Source organism: Bufo gargarizans, chromosome 2 (genome assembly GCF_014858855.1).
Source record: "Bufo gargarizans isolate SCDJY-AF-19 chromosome 2, ASM1485885v1, whole genome shotgun sequence".
In the NCBI taxonomy this organism is placed as follows: Eukaryota; Metazoa; Chordata; class Amphibia; order Anura; family Bufonidae; genus Bufo; species Bufo gargarizans.
Window position 1 is genome coordinate 408836267 of NC_058081.1, and position 20440 is coordinate 408856706.

The window sequence follows — 20440 nt, forward strand, 5'->3', positions numbered from 1 at the left end:
ACATTTTACGCTCATAGTATACAGCTATGGAGTCAGGTGTATTACAGCCATGTTCATATTTTCCAACAAGCTTGTTTTTTTTTAGAACAGGGATCAGCAACCTCCGGCACGTCAGCGGTTCTGAAACTACAACTCTCAGAATCCTCCTTTCACTTCTACAGGAGTTACTAGAATAGCCAAGTATGTGTGCATGATGGGAGTTGCAGTTTCACAGCAGCTGGGGTGGTGAAGGTTGCTGAGAGCTGTTCTAGAACTATTTCTCAATTTAAACCAGGTCTCTATTAATTCTATTCCCCTTAAAGGGTCTGTCTGGGATTTTAAGAAAGTTGGAGATAGACACTGAGTTAATCCTAGCCTGGTTACAACCCACAATGAGCATATCAACATGTTCATGGCCTACCCGTCCCCTAACCAGGCCGGCTGCGCCTGTGCACTCAAGCAGCACCGGGCACTGACTGCTAACGACATGCAGGCCAGCCCTTCCCTCACTGCTTTGCCACCGCCTGTGCATCAAACCAGCCAGGCAGGGGCTGCCCTCAGAAACGAGTGCAGCCAGAGCAATGGTGAAGTCCATGTTGCACCAAAGGCCTAAGTTGCATATTAGGAAAAAGTATCACTCTGGAATGGAGCCTTGGATCAACAAAATAAAATAAAAAGTTTTAATCCCTTCAACCTCTTTCACTCAGGGGCTTCTAAAACCCCAGCCAGTGCCACCCAGGGGCTTCTAAAACCCCAGCCAGTGCCACCCAGGGGCTTCTAAAATCCCAGCCAGTGCCACCCAGGGGCTTCTAAAACCCCAGCCAGTGCCACCCTGGAGCGTTTGAACCCCAGCCAGTGCCACCCTGGAGCGTTTGAACCCCAGCCAGTGCCACCCTGGAGCGTTTGAACCCTAGACAGTGCCACCCTGGAGCGTTTGAACCCTAGACAGTGCCACCCTGGAGCGTTTTAACCCTAGACAGTGCCACCCTGGAGCGTTTTAACCCTAGACAGTGCCACCCTGGAGCGTTTTAACCCTAGACAGTGCCACCCTGGAGCGTTTTAACCCTAGACAGTGCCACCCTGGAGCGTTTTAACCCTAGACAGTGCCACCCTGGAGCGTTTTAACCCTAGACAGTGCCACCCTGGAGCGTTTTAACCCTAGACAGTGCCACCCTGGAGCGTTTTAACCCTATAGACAGTGCCACCCTGGAGCGTTTTAACCCTAGACAGTGCCACCCTGGAGCGTTTTAACCCTAGACAGTGCCACCCTGGAGCGTTTTAACCCTAGACAGTGCCACCCTGGAGCGTTTTAACCCTAGACAGTGCCACCCTGGAGCGTTTTAACCCTAGACAGTGCCACCCTGGAGCGTTTTAACCCTAGACAGTGCCACCCTGGAGCTTCTTAGCCCTAGACAGTGCCACCCAAAATCTTTATTAAGTTTTGAGAGAGCCCGTTTCTTACAAAAGATGCAGATGTCTGCACACATCTACCGGGGCTAGGTATATTCAGAAGGTGCAGTGAAGTTGCAGTTTTTATTGTTACTGTCATGAAAATACAGCAACTGGGCTATAGAAGAAGGTAATAGTATTGATGACCTATCCTTAGGATAGGTCATCAATATCAGATCGGCGGAGGTCTGACACCCACCACTCCCACCTCCATACGAGCACAGCCTTACCTTTGTTGTTTACCTGCTCACCGTCGACCTTGCAGGGTTGAGTAGGTGTAACTAGAAGTGATCCCATTATTTTTAATGGGACGGCTCGTTCCTATTCAAGTGTATAGAAGGAGCCGTCCCATAGTATTGAATGGGATGGCTTCTTGTAATTACACCTGCTCACCGCTGCGATATTGACGGCGAGCAGGTAAACAATCAAGGTAAGGCTGCACTCACGGGGAGCTGCCAGCTGATCGGCAGAGGACAGGTCATCAATATTAAAATCCAGGAAAACCCTTTTAGAAAAGTTTGCTATTTATACATGGAAGACAGTTCCAAAGTAGACTAGTAATGGTTTCCCTGCAGAAATCTCGTATTACCTATTTACTACTACTACTATATACTTCTAAAAAAAAGTTAAGAGGAGTATTTTTTACTCCTCCAGAAAAAAAATGTAGCGTGACCTCTGGTCACATGATCTGCTGATGTCAGGACCATTTCACTGCCCTAAGGCAAGATGGGACAGCAGACACATGACAAGGATTCAAGCATGGGGGTAAGAGACAAGTGCAAATGAATTTTTTGAAAAAAATAAAAATAGGGATAGGAGCCAAAGTACTAGATGAAAATAACCTTTAGAGTGAAAAGCAGTTTATGACACAACCCCTTAATAATTTACCTTAAACTCTTCGACCAGTTCCTTCACTGCAGATGTGTCTAGCAGATTAAGCGACTCAATCTGAGGTCGAGCCCGGCTGTAACCGCAGCCCAGTACATGCCAGTTTTTGTCCTTGAACTCTTTGTATACAGCTCGGCCCAGGAGACCAGTTGCTCCAGTTATCAGAACTCTTCTGCAGGACGCAACAAAATCCTCCTACAATATAAAAAGACAGCGGTTAGAACTCTTCCTCTGTGTAGCTACTAAGGGCTGAAGAAGATAGAAAAAAATGCTCCAGCACCGCGATGGATAGTATGAAAATCCCGGTCTTTATTAACACCACAGAAAAGTCAGGTGTATACAGCAATCGAAGACAAACACTGGTGGTCCCCGGTACCCCGGATCTACGCGTTTCGAACTATTGAGTTCTTAGTCATGATCCTAGGTGTCCCCCATGCTCCAAGCCTCAAATACTGTCCGCCCGCCACTATCCCCTCCTAATAAGGGAGGGGCATAGTGGAACAGGGCCGGCAGTAGAATCGGCTGGGCCCATGGGAGACACCTGTGTAAACCCAATCACATGTTAACAATCCCAGTCTCTATAGTATTCCATGAAAAGAGGAATGTGTACATAAATAAAACAAACTAATATAAAATCCTCTGTAGGTCGTCCCTCCAGACATATTTAACATAAGATTCTATTCTAATTCCATGTGAGTCATGAATAAATAGATCTAATATTCAAAAGACAGAGATAAATAGATACAAAATCTCCGGATCACAGACAGCGCACAAAAGTAGGAATTTTATAGTATTGTATTGTCCCATTTGTATCACATGTGTGTCACATCTCTGTTTGGTTCCATACATTGTTCTTTTAATTTTTTTTCAGTCTAAAGATTGACCTCGGTTCACACAATGCGTTTTCCAAGCATAAGGAAGAAAACCAAATACTCTAATGTATTGGATGAACGAAAGAAAGGAGAAAAAATTAAAAGAACAATGTATGGAACCAAACAGAGATGTGACACACATGTGATACAAATGGGACAATACAATACTATAAAATTCCTACTTTTGTGCGCTGTCTGTGATCCGGAGATTTTGTATCTATTTATCTCTGTCTTTTGAATATTAGATCTATTTATTCATGACTCACATGGAATTAGAATAGAATCTTATGTTAAATATGTCTGGAGGGACGACCTACAGAGGATTTTATATTAGTTTGTTTTATTTATGTACACATTCCTCTTTTCATGGAATACTATAGAGACTGGGATTGTTAACATGTGATTGGGTTTACACAGGTGTCTCCCATGGGCCCAGCCGATTCTACTGCCGGCCCTGTTCCACTATGCCCCTCCCTTATTAGGAGGGGATAGTGGCGGGCGGACAGTATTTGAGGCTTGGAGCATGGGGGACACCTAGGATCATGACTAAGAACTCAATAGTTCGAAACGCGTAGATCCGGGGTACCGGGGACCACCAGTGTTTGTCTTCGATTGCTGTATACACCTGACTTTTCTGTGGTGTTAATAAAGACCGGGATTTTCATACTATCCATCGCGGTGCTGGAGCATTTTTTTCTATCTTCTTCCGCTTACAAGGGACTGGCTTGAGTCCGCCCCGTGCACCGCCGTGCAGGACAATGAGGTGAGCTGGCTACAACCTTTCTCTATATTAGCTACTAAGGGCTATCCAGCTTCCTAATCCCTTGCCATGCTGTGCCATAACAGTCCATCATGCTGAAAAGGTGGTAAAGGGCTCATGCACACAAACGTATTTTCATTCCGCTTCCATTCCGTTTTTTTTTTTTTACGGTACTCCGTGTGCATTCCGTTTCCGTTCCGCAAAAAAGTAGTGCATGTCCTCTATTGTTATCCTCAAATCACGGTCCGTGGCCCCATTCAAGTCAATGGGTCCGCAAAAAATACGAAACACACGGATAACATACGGATGTGTTCCATGTATTTTCCGGATCCATACTGTAGAAATGCTATGCCCAACCCATATTGCTCATGTGTTTGGTGATTATTAAGTTACTGTTTCCGATCCCAAAAAAACGGATCGCATATGGGAACCACACGGATATGTTTTGTGGAATAACGAACAAGGACTTAAATCAGAGAAAAAAATTAAAACAACCCTCAGATACGAAAAAACTCAGTGAAAAACAGACCGCAAAACAACAGTTGTGTGCATGAGCCCTAACACTCAGCATTGTACTATTATGATGCAGTGACTGGGTGGGTCATTAGCTGCGATATGCGGGTGCCTGCTATGTTAGGCTTGTTTCACATCACCATTCAGCCTTTCCAAAACGGAAAGGATGGATTTGGCACATAAAGCACAACGGAACCTAAGGACCCCATAGACTATAATGGGGTCTGTTAGGTTTCCGCTCAGAGGAAGATTTTTGAAGTGGAGACAAAAGTCCTGCATGCACAGCTTTTGTCTCCGCTCCCAAATCATCTTCCGAACAGAAACCTATGTGGTACTTAGGTTCAGTTATGTGCCAAATCCGTCCTCCTGCTACTATAACAGAACAGTAGAACGGAAAGGCTGTTCCGGCTGGAAACAGTCTGCCAGATCCATCACTGCCATAATTCCACCTGGCCTCATTTACTATAATGGGGAACAGTGGAGATCCAGCTACAAACTGGAGAACATGCCGAGCACTCTGCTCGTCTAGCCATATTTTCCAGGTGGAGATTCAGCTACAACCGGTCCCCATTATAGTGAATGGGGCCAGACGTAATTCCAGCAGCGCATGGTTGTGCTCGGCAGCGACGATGGATCCGGCAGGCTGTTCCCGGCCAGAACAGCCTGCCGGATTTGCTTAACCTGTTCCGGTCACCTCACGTACCAGTCAAATCATTGAGCAGGCACCTTGGGTCAATGCCCAGGGGGTCCTGTGAATCCCCCCCCTTCCCCCGTGTCGGCGTTAGCAGAAAACCGCAGCAGACCTGTGGTTTACTGCGTTTCCGGGTTATTCGGGTCTCTGGGGACCCGATAACCCGGAACAGGATGGTGATCGGTGGTGTGATAATACACCACACATCACCATCCTGTGATCCCGAGAGGTGATGGTGACATCACCTCTCAGGATCGGCTGAGCCATTCAAATTACTGCAGCGCTCCTCTCCTCCTCCTTTTGTGTCCAGGAGCCGAGGAGGGAGTGATGGATCTCCAGAGCTGCAGGGATCATCAGCCAGCACCCCCATCTGTGCCCTAGCACCACCTTCACCAAAGTATTTAGGGAAAGGTTAGGGACAGGTTGGGTTAGGCACGGATATTGATGGAAAGTTAGTGGGGGAAAAAAAAAAAAAGCCAGTTTTTGTTGCATCACCCTAAAATCGGCTGTCTGGGGTCCACAGCACAGCTGTGACCCTAGACACCCCAGGAGTGCTGCAGCTTCCCTGCCTTTTCTCCTCCCCTCCTCTGGGAATCTAGCTACGTCAGAAGAATGGGTGGACAACTATATAGGTCTTTATGAGAATAATCTCTAATCTCTTGGAATATTAGGGGTTTGAGCAGGGGAGCAAAGAGGGTGGCGGTGTTTGATGAAATACATAGATTTCTACCTGCTATAATTTGCTTACAAGAGACGCATCTGACAAGTTAAACGATAATGCGGTTGGCTAGACCATGGATACAGCACTCTTTTCACTCAGTTTATTCATCATATGCAAGAGGTGTGAGTATCTTGATACATCGGGATATCGATATTAAAATAAGGGAAACAGTTAAAGATCAGGAGGGCCGATATGTTCTGATGGATTGTTTGCTGGAAGGAAGACTGTGGATAATAGCCAATGTGTATATGTATGTATGTATATATATATATATATATATATATATATATATATATATACATACATACATACATACATACATACATACATACCACCAGCTTTCAAAATTGAAGTCCCTTTAAAAATGTATGACTTTGGGCTCAAGGTAGGAGAAAAAAAACACTTCTAGCTATGGGGGACTTTAGTAATATTATGGATAGTAAAATAGATAGATGTAGGGTAGGTAAGGTTCAAAACGTCTGCACGGGTTCTAAATTAAAAAATATCACGGAAGAAATGTGTTGGATAGATATCTGGAGGGTATTATATCCTAAATTAAAAAAAATACTCATGCCTTTTAAAGATGCATAGGAGTTTATCACAGATTGATTTTGTTTTCACAAATAATACAGGTGTATTGGAAATTGACGGTGTTAAATACAGTCAACGTGGGATCTCGGACCATAATCCAATTATTATACATATAAAAACACACAAAAAAAAACTTAACGAGGATGCACATAAAATATAGGGTGGATAAACATAATGAGGATACACGATAAGATTTTAAAAGCGATAGGGGAGTTTTTTGTGATGAATCATCATTCAGCGTCAGTTAATATAGTTTGGGAGGCTGCGAAGGCCTATATGAGGGGGGATTTTTATAAAGTACACGGCAATATACAAGAAAGGGATAAGGGGGGAAAAAATTATCAAACTGCAACAAGAGGTGGAAAAGCTAATTATATTAAAAATCCTACAGAAAGTAATTATGAGGTCTGGATAGAGAAAGTTTCAAAACTGGAAGATGAGCGACTCTTAATGGCTGAACAACAGAAAGAAAATTACGTGAGGGATAATTATATCTATGCGCAGATACCGGGTAAACAGTTAGCGGCCCTAGTAGTGACAAAGACAAGAAAAAATAATTATATACATTGCCTATTAGATAAATCAGGAAATAAAATCACTGAACATGTGGCGAAAATAGAACTGCTTCAAGAATATTTTAAAGATATATATAATACCAAGATAAATAAGAACCCGGTGCAAATTCAACAGTTTCTGGAGATAATCAATAACTCTACGCTAACATCAGAGCAAAGTGAGAAACTAGAGGCCCCCTTGAATGCCCTGGAAGTGGACAAAATATTATCTAGTATCACGAAAAATAAATCCCCAGGAATAGACTGTATCCAGTTTGAAGTGTATGCCCAATATAAAGAAATATTAATCCCGAAATTATTGACAATGTGGGACAACTCGAGAAAGGCAGGGAAACTGCCAGACTCACAGAGAGGCATTAATTACATTGATTCTAAAACCAGGGAAAGATCCAACCTTTCCGGACTCATATCGTCCCATTTCGTTAATTAACACTGACAATAAAACATTGGCAAAGATTTTGGAAACTAGACTTAGAAGTGTGGTATCGGGTCTGGTACATGAAGATCAGACGGGTTTCATGTCGGGCAAGACCACAATGGATAATGTCATGCGCTACTTTGTGAACACCCAGCTTGAGCCCGAAAACTGTGGTGAACGACTGATTGTTACATTGTATGCCTCAAAGTCGTTTGATACTGTAGAATGGCCTTTTTTGATGGCAACACTGAAGAAGATGGGACTCGGAGATAAATTTATATCCTGGGTAAATCTGCTATATACAGAAATTTCTGCAAAAGTGATACTGAATGGAGAATATTCCGATAATATACACATCCGTAGGGGGGTTAGACAGGGGTGTCCTCTCTTTTGAGGGCTTCAGGTTTGGTGAACACGAGGAAAAAATGCAGATGACATTATGCTGTTTGTAGGCTCACATAGATCTTTGACAAGGATTTTTCAGGTATTTGATCAATATGGTGAATAATCTGGGCTTAGGATAAATTAGTCTAAGTTAGCATGCGTCCCGATTGATCCTCTGAATGTCTTTATTCCAGGTGCACTGGAAATTATGAAGCTTAATGAACCAGTTAAATATTTAGGTATTCAAATAACCCCCAAACCCCAAGTATTATATCCAATTGAACGTGACCCCAAAGTTAAAAGAAATAAAGAAAAATACAGAGGTATGGAAAAGATTGTATGTCTCGATGACAGGTCGTATCTCCCTGGTGAAAATGTGCCTGCTACCATCCCTAAACTATGTCCTATGGAACTTAAAATAATAACTAGCATATTAATGGACCTGACCTGGCGAGGAAAAAAACCAAGGATAAAAGCACAAATATTGTGTATTCACGAGAGGGAGGGCGGATTATCAATTCCAGATGTGGAACTTTATTTTACTTCCGGCCAAATAAAAAAACATGATAATGTGGAGTAATACGCAAATATATAAGTCCATGATTGCAGGAATAAATAAAAGGCTAGAGAAATGTAATATCTTTCAATTAATTGAAGCTGGGATCTTGGGACAACAGAGTAATAATAAGATACCGCTCTTTTAGCTGATGAACATGGTTTGGAGACAGGCAAGGAAATTGTGGAACCAGGTGGGACTCCATGCAGACACCATACTGTGGGGTAATATCCATCTTACTGAAGTGTGGTGGAAACATGGAGGGGGGAGGGGAGAGGGAGAGAGAGCAGGAGGCTTTCACAGCGATGTTACAGCAGGAGAGCTGGAGGCGTCACAGAAGATTATGAGGCGGCGCTGGGCACGAACGGCAGCAGGTGAGGGCGGCAGCTTGGAGCCATTTACATCCCCTTGGGCACCTTATTTTTATGACTGACAGGTTAGTAATAGCGTATTTTTAGCAAAATGAGCCTACAGATTGCATTTATAAAAACTACTTTAGGAATGGTTAAAGCTCCCTGAACATAACCATATTTTTATCTTAAAGGGGTGAAACCTGGTGACAGAATCCCTTTAAGAAATATAATAAACCCACTCTGGATGTGTAGAAGGATTCAGGAATTTTGGGGACAGGTTAAGTATAGAATAGAGCAATATCATCAGTTTATAGTACCTAATACATTTGAGATTTGTGTATTGGGAGTGGACAAAATGGACACCCCCCCCCCCCCCCCCAACATCAAGAAATTGCATCCAAACTCCTCTTTCAGGCAAGAAAATGTATTATGGGACATTGGGGAGGTAAGCCACCCCCCTCAATTAAAGAATGGGAGAGGCTCATTAAAAATGTACTTACTAGAGAAGAATCCCATTTAGTAAATATCCAAAAGAAAAATCTGACAAGCTTTGTCTCTTTCTCTGGTTATTTTTTTTCTCTGAGGGCTGGGACCCCGGGGGGTGGGGGGTGGGGGGTGAGAGAATGCGGGAGGTATAAAAAAAATTTTGGGCAGCAAATAAGGAAAATGGGGAGGGGGGTTGGTATATATGTATCTGATGCATTTGTAAATTTAAAAAGGTGTCACAATGATTTGTAGGATGCAAGAAAATATATAATAAAAATAAACCTAGTGTCAGGCATTACTGGAGTGGGCACGTCCTCTACCAGACCCCACTTTACAGTACGGCCATGACACGCTCCCGGTTTGAGGCCATCCGGAAATGCCTGCATTATGCAGATAATGCAGCATGTCCCCCCCCCCCCCAAGGTGATCCTGCTTAAGACCGCCTGTACAAAATCAGGCCGGTCATCAATCACTTTGGGGCCAAATTTGTGCCTCAGGGTACACTTACAAGTTGTGCGTACACGGGGAGAGATTCCCGTATTTAACCCCCAGAATGTCCCCCCACTCTGGGTGTTAGCGGGAAACTTGTGTGGGACCTTATGCACCCACTGCTAGATAAGGGTTACCACCTGTACGTGGATAACTTTTATACTAGTATCCCCTTGTTCCAGTCCCTCGCCGCCAGATCCACGTCCGCTTGTGGGTCCGTGCGGAAAAGTCAACGCGGCCTTCCTACCCACCCCCTCCAGGTACCAATCGAAAGAGGTGAGACCCGTGCCCTTAACAGTGGAAACCTGTTGCTGGTCAGATATAAGGACAAGAGTGATGTCCTTGTACTGTCCACAATTCACGGTAATGGCATCACCCCTGTCCAAGATACCGTAGCAACGGTCCTCAAGCCTGATTGTATCGCCGACTACAATCGGTATATGGGAGGAGTTGATCTCTCTGATCAAGTCCTCAAGCCATATAATGCCTTGCGCAAAACCCGGGCATGGTACAAAAAAGTTGCGGTCTACTTGGTGCAGGTTGCCTTGTACATCTCTTTTGCGCTGTCCCGGAGCGCTGGCAACACAGGGACATTCCTTCAGTTCTATGAGGCAGTCCACAAGGACCTGATCTTTTCTGACCAGGAAAGAGCAGGCCGGAGTACCTCGGGAACTGGAGGCGCCCGGATCGTCCCAGGTGTGGTCCCCCATACTGGAAAGAAGGGACGGACCCAAAAAAGGTGCGGGAGTGTGTCACAGGAGGGGGATACGGAAGGACACCACTACTCAGTGTGACACGTGCCCAGATCATCCGGGCCTCTGCATTATTGGTTGCTTCAGGGAGTACCACACTTCCATGGAGTATAACATTTATATTCCCCTTCCCCAATTTAGCCACTGAGAAATCGGATAAAAAACTATGGTTCTCAGATTTGAGACACTAAAAACAAAAAAAGTTTTCAAAAATATTTAGTAAAACTAAAATAAATAAAAAAGTAGACATATTAGTTATCGCCGAGTCCGTAAGAATCTGCTCTATAAAAATACCCCATGATCTAGCCCCTCAGATGAACATTGTCAAAAAAAAAAAAAAAAAAAGTGCAAAAAATAGTTTTTTTTTGTCACCTTACATCACAAAAATTGTAATAGCAAGCGATCAAAAAGTCATATGCCCCCCAAAATAGTGCCAATAAAACAGTCCTCTCATCCCGCAAAAAACTAGCCCCTACCTAAGATAATCGACACAAAAAAAAAAAAAAAAAAAAAGACCCTTAGGCCTCATGCACACGACCGTTGTTTAGGTCCGCATCCGAGACGCAGTCTTGGCGGTTTGGATGCGGACCCATTCATTTCAATGGGGACGCAAAAGATGCGGACAGCACTCCGTGTGCGGTCAGCAGCCGTGGCTCCGTTCCGCGGCCCCGCTAATAAAATATAACATGTCCGATTCTTGTCCGCGCTTTGCCCGTTCCGCAAATTGTGGAAGGCAACATGGACCGCAAAAAACAGCATGGTTGCATGAGGCGTTAGACCATGGAGATACAAAATTTTTTATCTTTTATAAAAAGATAATTAGTGTAAAACATAAATAAAAAGTAGACATATTAGGTATCGCCGCCTCCGTAAGAATCTGCTCTATAAAAATACCCCATGACCTAACCCCTCAGATGAACACTATAAAAAAATAATAAACAGTGCCAAAACAGCAATTTTTTTGGCAAATTTTCCACTTTAATCCGTTTTTTTTCCCCTAGTAACAAAGCAAGGGTTAACAGCCAAACAAAACTTTACATTTATTACCCTGATTCTGCAGTTTACAGAAACACCCCATATGTGGGCGTAAACTGCTGTATAACAAAACGGCAGGGCGCAGAAGGAAAGGAACGCCGTATGGTTTCTGGAAGGCAGATTTTGATGGCCTTTTTCTTTTGGCACCATGTCCCATTGGAAGCCCTCCCTGATGCCCCCCTAGAGTAGAAACTCCATAAAAGCGGCCCTATCTAACTACACCCCTCAAGGTATTCAAAACTGATTTTACAAACTTTATTAACCCTTTAGGTGTTCCTCAACAGTTTATGGCAAATGGCAATAAAATTTCAGAATTTCTATTTTTAGAAACCTTGCCTCACAAAAATGTAATATAGAGCAACCAAAAATCATATGTACCCTAATCCAGCCCCCTGGATCTCACAGGCCGGAAGCTGTATGAGTAATACACACAGTATTACTCATACACCAATGCATTCCAATACAGAAGTATTGGAATGCATTGTAAAAGGATTAGACCTCCAAAAGTTGAAGTCCCAAAGTGAGGACTTTTCCCCCCCCAAAAATATTTAAAGTAAAAATAAGCAAAAACAGAATTTCCCCCCCAAAAAAGTTTTCAAAAATTAAGGGGGGGGGGAAATAGACATATTAGGTATCACCGCGTGCATATCGACCGGCTATATAAACATATCACATTACCTAACCCCTCTGATGAACACCGTAAAAAAAATAAAACTGTGCTCCTTACATCACAAAAAGTGTAATAGCAAGCGATCAAAAAGTCATATGCACCTCAAAATAGTGCCAAACAGTCATCTCATCCCGCAAAAAATGAGACCCTACCTAAGATAATCGCCCAAAAACTGAAAAAACTATGGCTCTCAGACTATGGAGACACTAAAACATGATTTTTTTTTTGTTAAAAAAAAAATGAAATCATTGTTTAAAACTAACATAAACAAATAAAAAATTATACATATTAGGTAGGGCTGCACGATATGGGAATTTTTTGCGATTAGGGCCCTAAAAATTGCGATAACGATATACGATACGATATTTTAAAGGGAATTGTGCTAGTGGTCTATTTGCTTGGATTTTCAAGGCAAAAAAAAAAATCACACACAAATTACTGATAATGCTGAAATGTAGTTATGCTTAACTCCAGAACTGAAATGCAGAGTGGTTTTCAAAATAAAACATCTTTTACTAAATTAAATAACATATTTGCATTACTGCAAAAGTACAAAATACAAAACTTGTCATTTTCTTAATACACTGCACACTGTATATAGAATAAATAGTACCCCTTGAAAAAGCTGTACGCGAAACGTGCGTTGGGGAGTGGACCGGTGGTGTTGCTACACGATATACTCAAATCAATTGGTCAGTATTTTTTCCATCATGTGCTGAATTCAATTTCGATCATCGTTACTGCCTTAGCTCTGACAAATTTGATGTATATCTTACACCAACTTTGTGGCAAATTTTGATATATATGCATGTGGATATTATTGTGGTATCCAATAGCTATAGCTTGTAGATACTATATGTCTATCAATTGATGACCAATTGGGTATAATTATGCACTTGCACTTTATTTTTAGATATATATATCGGCAGCTCACCATCGGTCCCCTTGGTTTTTAATGTGTATTGTAACCTGTGTGTATTGTTCTATTTGTGACCAGTGCTGATCATGTGTCTTTTTTGTGATTTTCAAATAAATTGTGTTATTTTTGGACTATTGTAGTCTATATTTCCTTGAACTAAAGTGTACTTTATTTATCTCACTCCTTCAATCGGTTATATATAGAATAAATAGAACATTTGTTCATTAAAATAACGACTTGCCTCCAGCCCCTCCTCCCTCCCCATACTGTAACTGATGTATCGGCGGCCGCGCTGTGCAGCACAGCGGCCGGCGATACATCGATGTCAGCCACGTAAAAAGTCAACCATCGCTTTTTTGGGGAAAAAGTTTGTCTTATAAAGCGAAAACATATGGCAATATAATTGCAGCATTTTTAGGTCGGCCTATTGGCGATTGCGATTTATTGTGTTTGCGATTGCTTTGGCAATATATTGTGCAGGCCTAATATTAGGTATCACAGCGTCCGTGACAACCTGCTGTATAAAAATACCACGTGATCTAACATGTCAGATGAATGTTGTAAATAAACCCCCCCCCCCCCCCCCCCCAAAAAAAAAGAAAAAAAAAAACACGGTGCCAAACAGCTATTTCTTGTTACCTCGCATCACAAAAAGTGTAATATAGAGCAACCAAAAATCATATGTACCCTAAACTAGTACCAACAAAACTTCCACCCTATCCCGTAGTTTCTAAAATGGGGTCACTTTTTTGGAGTTTCTACTCTAGGGGTGCATCAGGGGGGCTTCAAATGGGACATGGTGTCAAAAAAAAACTGTCCAGCAAAATCTGCCTTCCAAAAACCGTATGGCATTCCTTTCCTTCTGCGCCCTGCAGTTTACGACTACATATGGGGTGTTTCTGTAAACTACAGAATCAGGGCCATAAATATTGAGTTTTGTTTGGCTGTTAACCCTTGATTTGTAACTGGAAAAAAATATTAAAATGAAAAATCTGCCAAAAAAGTGAAATTGTATCTCTATTTTACATTAATTCTTGTGGAACACCTAAAGGGTAAACGTTTGTAAAAAATCAGTTTTGAATACCTTGAGGGGTGTAGTTTCTAGAATGGGGTCATTTTTGGGTGGTTTCTATTATGTACACCTCACAAAGTGACTTCAGGCCTGAACAGGTCCTTAAAAAGTTGGTTTTTGAAAATTTCAGAGAAATTTCAAGATTTACTTCTAAACTTCTAAGCAGGGTGGATAAAAATCAATGGGTGGATAAAAATATTTTAAAAAAAAAAGATTTTTTTATTTAAAATCAGATTTTTCAATATAAAATGCTTTTTGAGGAAAATATATTACCATCCAAAGCTTATTTCATTCTGAAATAAAGATTACTTTTTTTATTATGTAGAATAAGGCTGTATATGTTTAATTTTTTGTTAAATTCCATTAATCCATTCACAATGTCATGCTCTTCCAGAGGTTTTTGTAAGATTACTGGGTAGTTTCTCTGCCTACAAGATATTATCACAGATGCTTGGTTTAATTTTGGAGTTCTCAAAACTGAATTTATAACAACATGAAAAAAAGAGTTGAGAAAAAGATCTTAATCCTAACTTCTACAAACCTATAAACACAGAATCAACCCCTTCAGTGCTAAGTTTAAAGTTCAGTGAATAGAATATAAAACAATATTTTTCTGATTGTTTGGAGTGGAATAGATCTGCACAAGAAGAAAGTGGAACTAAGTGTAAGGAGGAAAAGGCAAGCAGACAAGGAGTACTACAAAATTAAAGTGAAACTTTCTGAGCACAGTACTGCACAGCCACAGCCAGACAAGTCTTTGGATCATCTGTAAAGAATAAATCAAGGCAACTGGACGTACTGTAGATTTCTTGAAAACGTTTCACTCGTTCTTCCAACGAGCCTTCTCAATTCTGAGTGACTATACAAAATTTATTCTGGGAATAAATATGTAACTGAATCCATATCTGGTAATTATACCCAGCATGAGGTCAAAGGTGTTGATTCATTATCCTAATTAAAGTCAGTAGGTGATAAAGAGTTCCCAGAAAAAGGTGTCAAGACAGCATTGTACGTGAAAGAGGCCATCTATGTAAAAATGGAGAAGCCAAGCTTGAATAGAGGCGGGGGGGGGGGTTTAGACATCTATTGTCTGCCACATACAATGCTGTCTTGACACCTTTTTCTGGGAAGTCTTTATCACCTACTGACTCCAATTAGGATAATGAATCAACACCTTTGACCCAATGCTAGGTATAATTACCAGATGTTGATTTCAGTTACATATTTATTCCCAGAATTTTTGTACAGTCACTGAGAATTGAGAAAGCTCGTTGGAAGAACGAGTGAAACGTTTTCAAGAAATCTACAGTAAGTCCAGTTGCCTTGATTTATTCTTTACAGATAAATGAGAACCTTCACAGACAAGTCTTTGGATCTTTTTGTGTGTATGACCTGAGGTTTATCACATTCTTTCCTTGGAGGAAAAAAACTATAATGGCAGCAGGCCGTAAAAGAGACCCAGTTTGGCAATATTTTAATGAAGTTCCTTTACCTATCGGTAAGGTAGGCATGCGTGCAAAATGCAAACACTGCAACAAAGAAATGCAAGGCCTGGTGGCCCGAATGAGGCAACATCATGAGATGTGCTGTGATGAAGATGACCAAAGAAACACATTTTTCTCCTTCCTAAGTACAACAGAAAAATTGTCCAACTATGAATCTTCTATGCATCAGGATGTCTTCAGTTCAGGACCAGAACGTTTTTTGGCCGGAGAATATACTGCAGCATGCTGCGCTTTTTGCTCCGGTCAAAAATCCTGAAGACTTGCTGCATCGACGGATCCGGAATAATAGCCCATTGAAATGTATTATTCCGAATCTGTCCTAACATCTTCAGTTGTTACGACGCAACGATGGATCCGGAAGTTGCGCCTGCGCCAGGAAGTAGGAAGGGCTTGGCTGGCGCGAAAACTTCCACTAGACAGCCCGTGAAAGAAGCTCCTGGAGGTGAGTATTATGTGTGTTTGTCCCTTGCATATTTTATTAGTTGTAAAACAAACTAGAAATTTTCTGATAAGAAATAATTTACATACCGGATTCGCTCATCAGTACACGACGGATGCGCTGTTTCGACGGATCCGGCCCCGGCCCCATACCAGATCCATACGACGGATCCGGAAAAAAAACTGATGTTGGCTTCAGGATTTCCGGATCAGTATCTTACAAAAAAAGCCGGAAAGACGCATCCGGAAAGAAAATATTATGCGTTCTTACACGTTTTTCCGAATCCGGCGTCTAATTCCGGCAAATGGAGTACATGACGGATCCGGACAACACAAGTGTGAAAGAGCCCTTAATACAGAACCAGCAAAGGATATGAGATTAGATAAATCTCATGTACACTGGGGGAGATTGTGTTTTTTTTTTTTTTTTGTTTTTTTTTTAACAGGTGAAAAGGAAAACTGGCTTAGTTGCCCATAGCAGCCAATCAGCTTCCACCTTTCATTTTCCACAGGAGCTGTAAAAAAATGAAATGTAGAATCTCATTGGTTGCTGTGGGCAACTAAGCCAGTTCTACTTTACACCACTTAAAAAAAGATAAATCTCCCACTTTGCCTTTTTCTTGGGTGAGGAAATCTGCAGCAGGTCAATAGTTTAGGCTTTGTTCTTGTGTGGATTTCACCCTTTTCATTGGAAGAGTGAGATCAGCGAAAATCTGCATAAAATTCACAACAAAAAAGCAAACATACACAATAAATATTGCAGATATAGGCCTCATGCACATGGCTGTTGGATGGCCGTGGCCGTATTGCGGGCCGCAAACGGCGGGTCGGCAATCCACGGCCACGCCATTCACTTGATTAGGTCCGCAATTCCGGAGATGCGGAAAGGAGTCACGAAACGGAACACCGGAAGCACTACGGAGTGCTTCTGTGGTAGTTCTTTCCGTTGTTCCACACCGCAAATAAATATGACATGTCATTTTTTTTGAGGTGCGGACAGACCACGGGCCAGCCCGCTGCACGGATGTTGCCCGTGCATCGGGGACCGCAATAGCCACACAACAGCCATGTGCATGAGGCCTTATGCGTTTTTTGGTTCGGTTTTGGTGCAGATTTTCTGCACTTGTACCTGCACCCCCTACCCTTACAGCTCTATCCCATTCAATTTCAGAAAACCTGCGGAACGGCTTTAAAGGGGTTGTCAGAGTTATGAAAAAAAAATATATAGCACTGAAAATCTGATGGGCAGCAATATATAACTAAGCTAAGCAAGTTTCAGGCAAAAAAAAAAAATACATATATTTCCTTATTTCCCTGGTTCTCTTATGGCCCTTGTTTACATGCAATAAAAACTATCTCTGCCCCTCCCCCTGCTCAGGGAGTGGAACAAGAGCTGCCCTAAGTGCTGGGAGAATCAGCAGCATGTTGTATGTGTAGAACTACAAGTCCCAGCTGTATAATGACACTGCTAAGGGAGTGAATACAAGTGCTGCCCTGAGTGATGGGAGAAATCAACAGCAACTTGTATGTGTAGAACCCAGCTGTATAATGACACTAATACACACAGGATCTTCCCCCTACCTTTGTGTGCAATGCTCTGTCTAATCTGTCAGCTCCTGTGCCCAGAATTGTTACTGCCTGCAGCTACCCAGTCTGTGCAGCTGAAGGGGTTAAGAATCCTAGGAGAGGGGGAGTGGCCAGCACAGTGAGGTCTGGTTTGAAGGCTTGTAACGAACATTATCAGCACAGGGAGAGAAGCTGACATCACAGGTCATGTGACCCTCAGTGACATCTGAGAAACCAGGCACCGGAGATAAAGTGAGTGAATTGGAAAGCTGTTACATCTGCTTAGTTAGGAACATAGAAAGAACAAAGAAATAACTCGGATAACCCCTTTAATATCTACATTATATCTGATCTGCAATTTTTCCAAGTAAAACATGAAACACAAGCAGAACATTCCCACCACGGCCGCCTCAATAAACCATAAGAGCTGAAAGCCAAGGTCAGTTCTTCTGGGGGGGGTGTGAAGCATCTCAAGGCTACATCTACCACCCTGATATTTCACAGGTGCATCATCTTATGAGCAGAAGTCTGAAAAAGTTTGTTAAGTTTACTGAAGTGTCTGCGCCACTTTTTTGCCGTATTTGATCCTTGATACCAATGTTTTTTCGTGTCTGCACAATTTATTTACATTGTTGCGCCTGTTTTGTTGTGTTTTGAGACGCCTGTGCCACTTAATGATTTTACAACAAATTCTTTAGGTGCCTTTTTTGAGGACACTTAACATGTGTGCCTATTTGTCCTTTTTTAGTATACAAAGTGGCTTAAAGGGGTTCTCCAGTTTTTTTAAACTGATGATCTATCCTCTGGATAGATCATCAGCATCTGAGCGGCGGGGGTCTGACACCTGGAACCCCTGCCGATCAGCTGTTTGAGAAGGCAGTGGTGCTCCAGTAGCGCAGCGGCCTTCTCACTGTTTACCGCAGGCCCAGTGACGTCACTACTAGTATCAATGGCCTGGGCACGGCTAAGCTCCATTCAAGTGAACAGAGCTTATCCCCGCCCAGGCCATCGATACAAGTCGTGACGTCACTGGGCCTGCGGTAAACAGCGAGAAGGCTGCGGCGCAACTGGAGCACCACTGCCTTCTCAAACAGCTGATCGGTGGGGGTCCCGGGTGTCGGACATCCGCCAATCAGATGCTAATGATCTATCCAGAGGATAGATCATCAGTTTAAAAAAACTGCAGAACCCCTTTAAAACTACGACGGAGTATTTTTTGGCGCACTTTTTCAGAAGTAATATTTAACCTTTTCCAAACAGCTTTTTGTCTAATAAACTTATATATTTTTTTTTGCTAATGTGTAGGGACAGAGATAGGGAACATTATTCTAATATACTTTATTAGGGAAAACCTTTATTTATAGGAGAAAACTAGAGCTGAAATGTCCTTTCGCAGCAACCTTTTGCAGAGCCTCTGCTAAGGGCTCATGCACACGACCGTGTGCTAGCGACCGCTAATTGCGGTCCACAATGCACAGGCACCGACCGTGGGGCCGCCGCATGCGGATCGCAGACACATTCACTTGAATGGGGTCCGCGATCCGCACCCGATGGCCCGCACAGCAAAAAAGTAGTGCAAGCACTCTTTTTTGCCAAGTGGAGGCACGGACAAAACTTTGTAGTGCTTCCGTGAGCTTCCGATCCGTGCCTCCGTTTAAATGAATGGGTCCGCATCCGTGATGCGGGGTGCATGCGGCCGGTGCCCGTGTATTGTGGGCTGCAATATGGACAAAGGCCGTGTGCAAGATCCCTAAGAGACATCCATCTTCCTAAGGGCTCATGCACACGACTGTATATATTTTGCGGTCAGTTAAAAGGGATCGGCAAGAAATACGGATGACGTCAGGGTGAAGTCTGTATTTTGCGGAACGGAACATTTGGCCCCTAATAGAACAGTATGTCTATGATCTTGACAATAATAGGACATGTTCTATTTTTTGGCGGAACAGACATACGGAAACGAAATGCACACGAATTAACTTCTGTTTTTTTGCGGACCCATTGAAATGAATGCATACGGTCCGCAAAAAAATAAATAAAAAAAACGGAACGGACACGGAAAGAGAATAGGTTTGTGTGCATGAGCCCTAACAGCGCAGTGTTGCACTGACTAGCAAGAAAGGGAGACAGGCTGGAAGCTGGTGGGCGCTGTCCTCACTGCTCCCTCATATTAATATATGAGTCTCTTTCCTTCCTTCTGGCTCAGTGACCAGCGCTGTCAGTGAGCTCTTCTTCCGTGGTAGCGGAATCCATAACGGAATTCTTAGATAACCCGAACCTTGTACGCCGAATTTAAAAACACAAGTTCACTCATCCCTACTCACTGATCATATCACTGCACATTTAACATAAGGGCAGATTTATCAGTGTATTCATGGTCCTTTTTGGGTATAAGTACATTGAAAATATTGGGGGTCATTCAAGGGGTTTTGTCACTTCAGTAAGTTGCATTTATCATGTAGAGGAAGCCACTTACTAATATATTCTTATTATCCATATTGCTTCCTTTGCTGGCTGGCTTCATTTTTCCATCACATTATACACTGCTTATTTCCATGATTACAGATCACCCTGCAATCCATCAATGGTGGTCGTGCTTGCACAATATAGGAAAAAGCGTCAGTCTCTCTGGTGGCTGAGACCATGGGAGTGCACATAGGCCAGTGCTCTTTCCTAAATTGTGTAAACATGACCACCACTGATGGATTGCAGGGTGGTCAGTAACCATGGAAACGAGTGGTGTATAATGTGATGGAAA

The 20440-nt window shown here is 42.5% G+C and overlaps 1 protein-coding gene across 3 annotated transcripts in view; it reads right to left on the bottom strand.

The window, feature by feature from the left end:
- The window catches only part of MAT2B (methionine adenosyltransferase 2B), an 86443-nt gene that overhangs the window by 9630 nt on the left and 56373 nt on the right, over positions 1-20440 (bottom strand). For all 3 annotated transcript variants that reach the window (XM_044280855.1, XM_044280853.1, XM_044280854.1), the window contains exon 2: positions 2317-2511. In XM_044280855.1, the coding sequence (XP_044136790.1) occupies positions 2317-2511 (195 nt within the window). The remainder of the gene's footprint in view (positions 1-2316; positions 2512-20440) is intronic.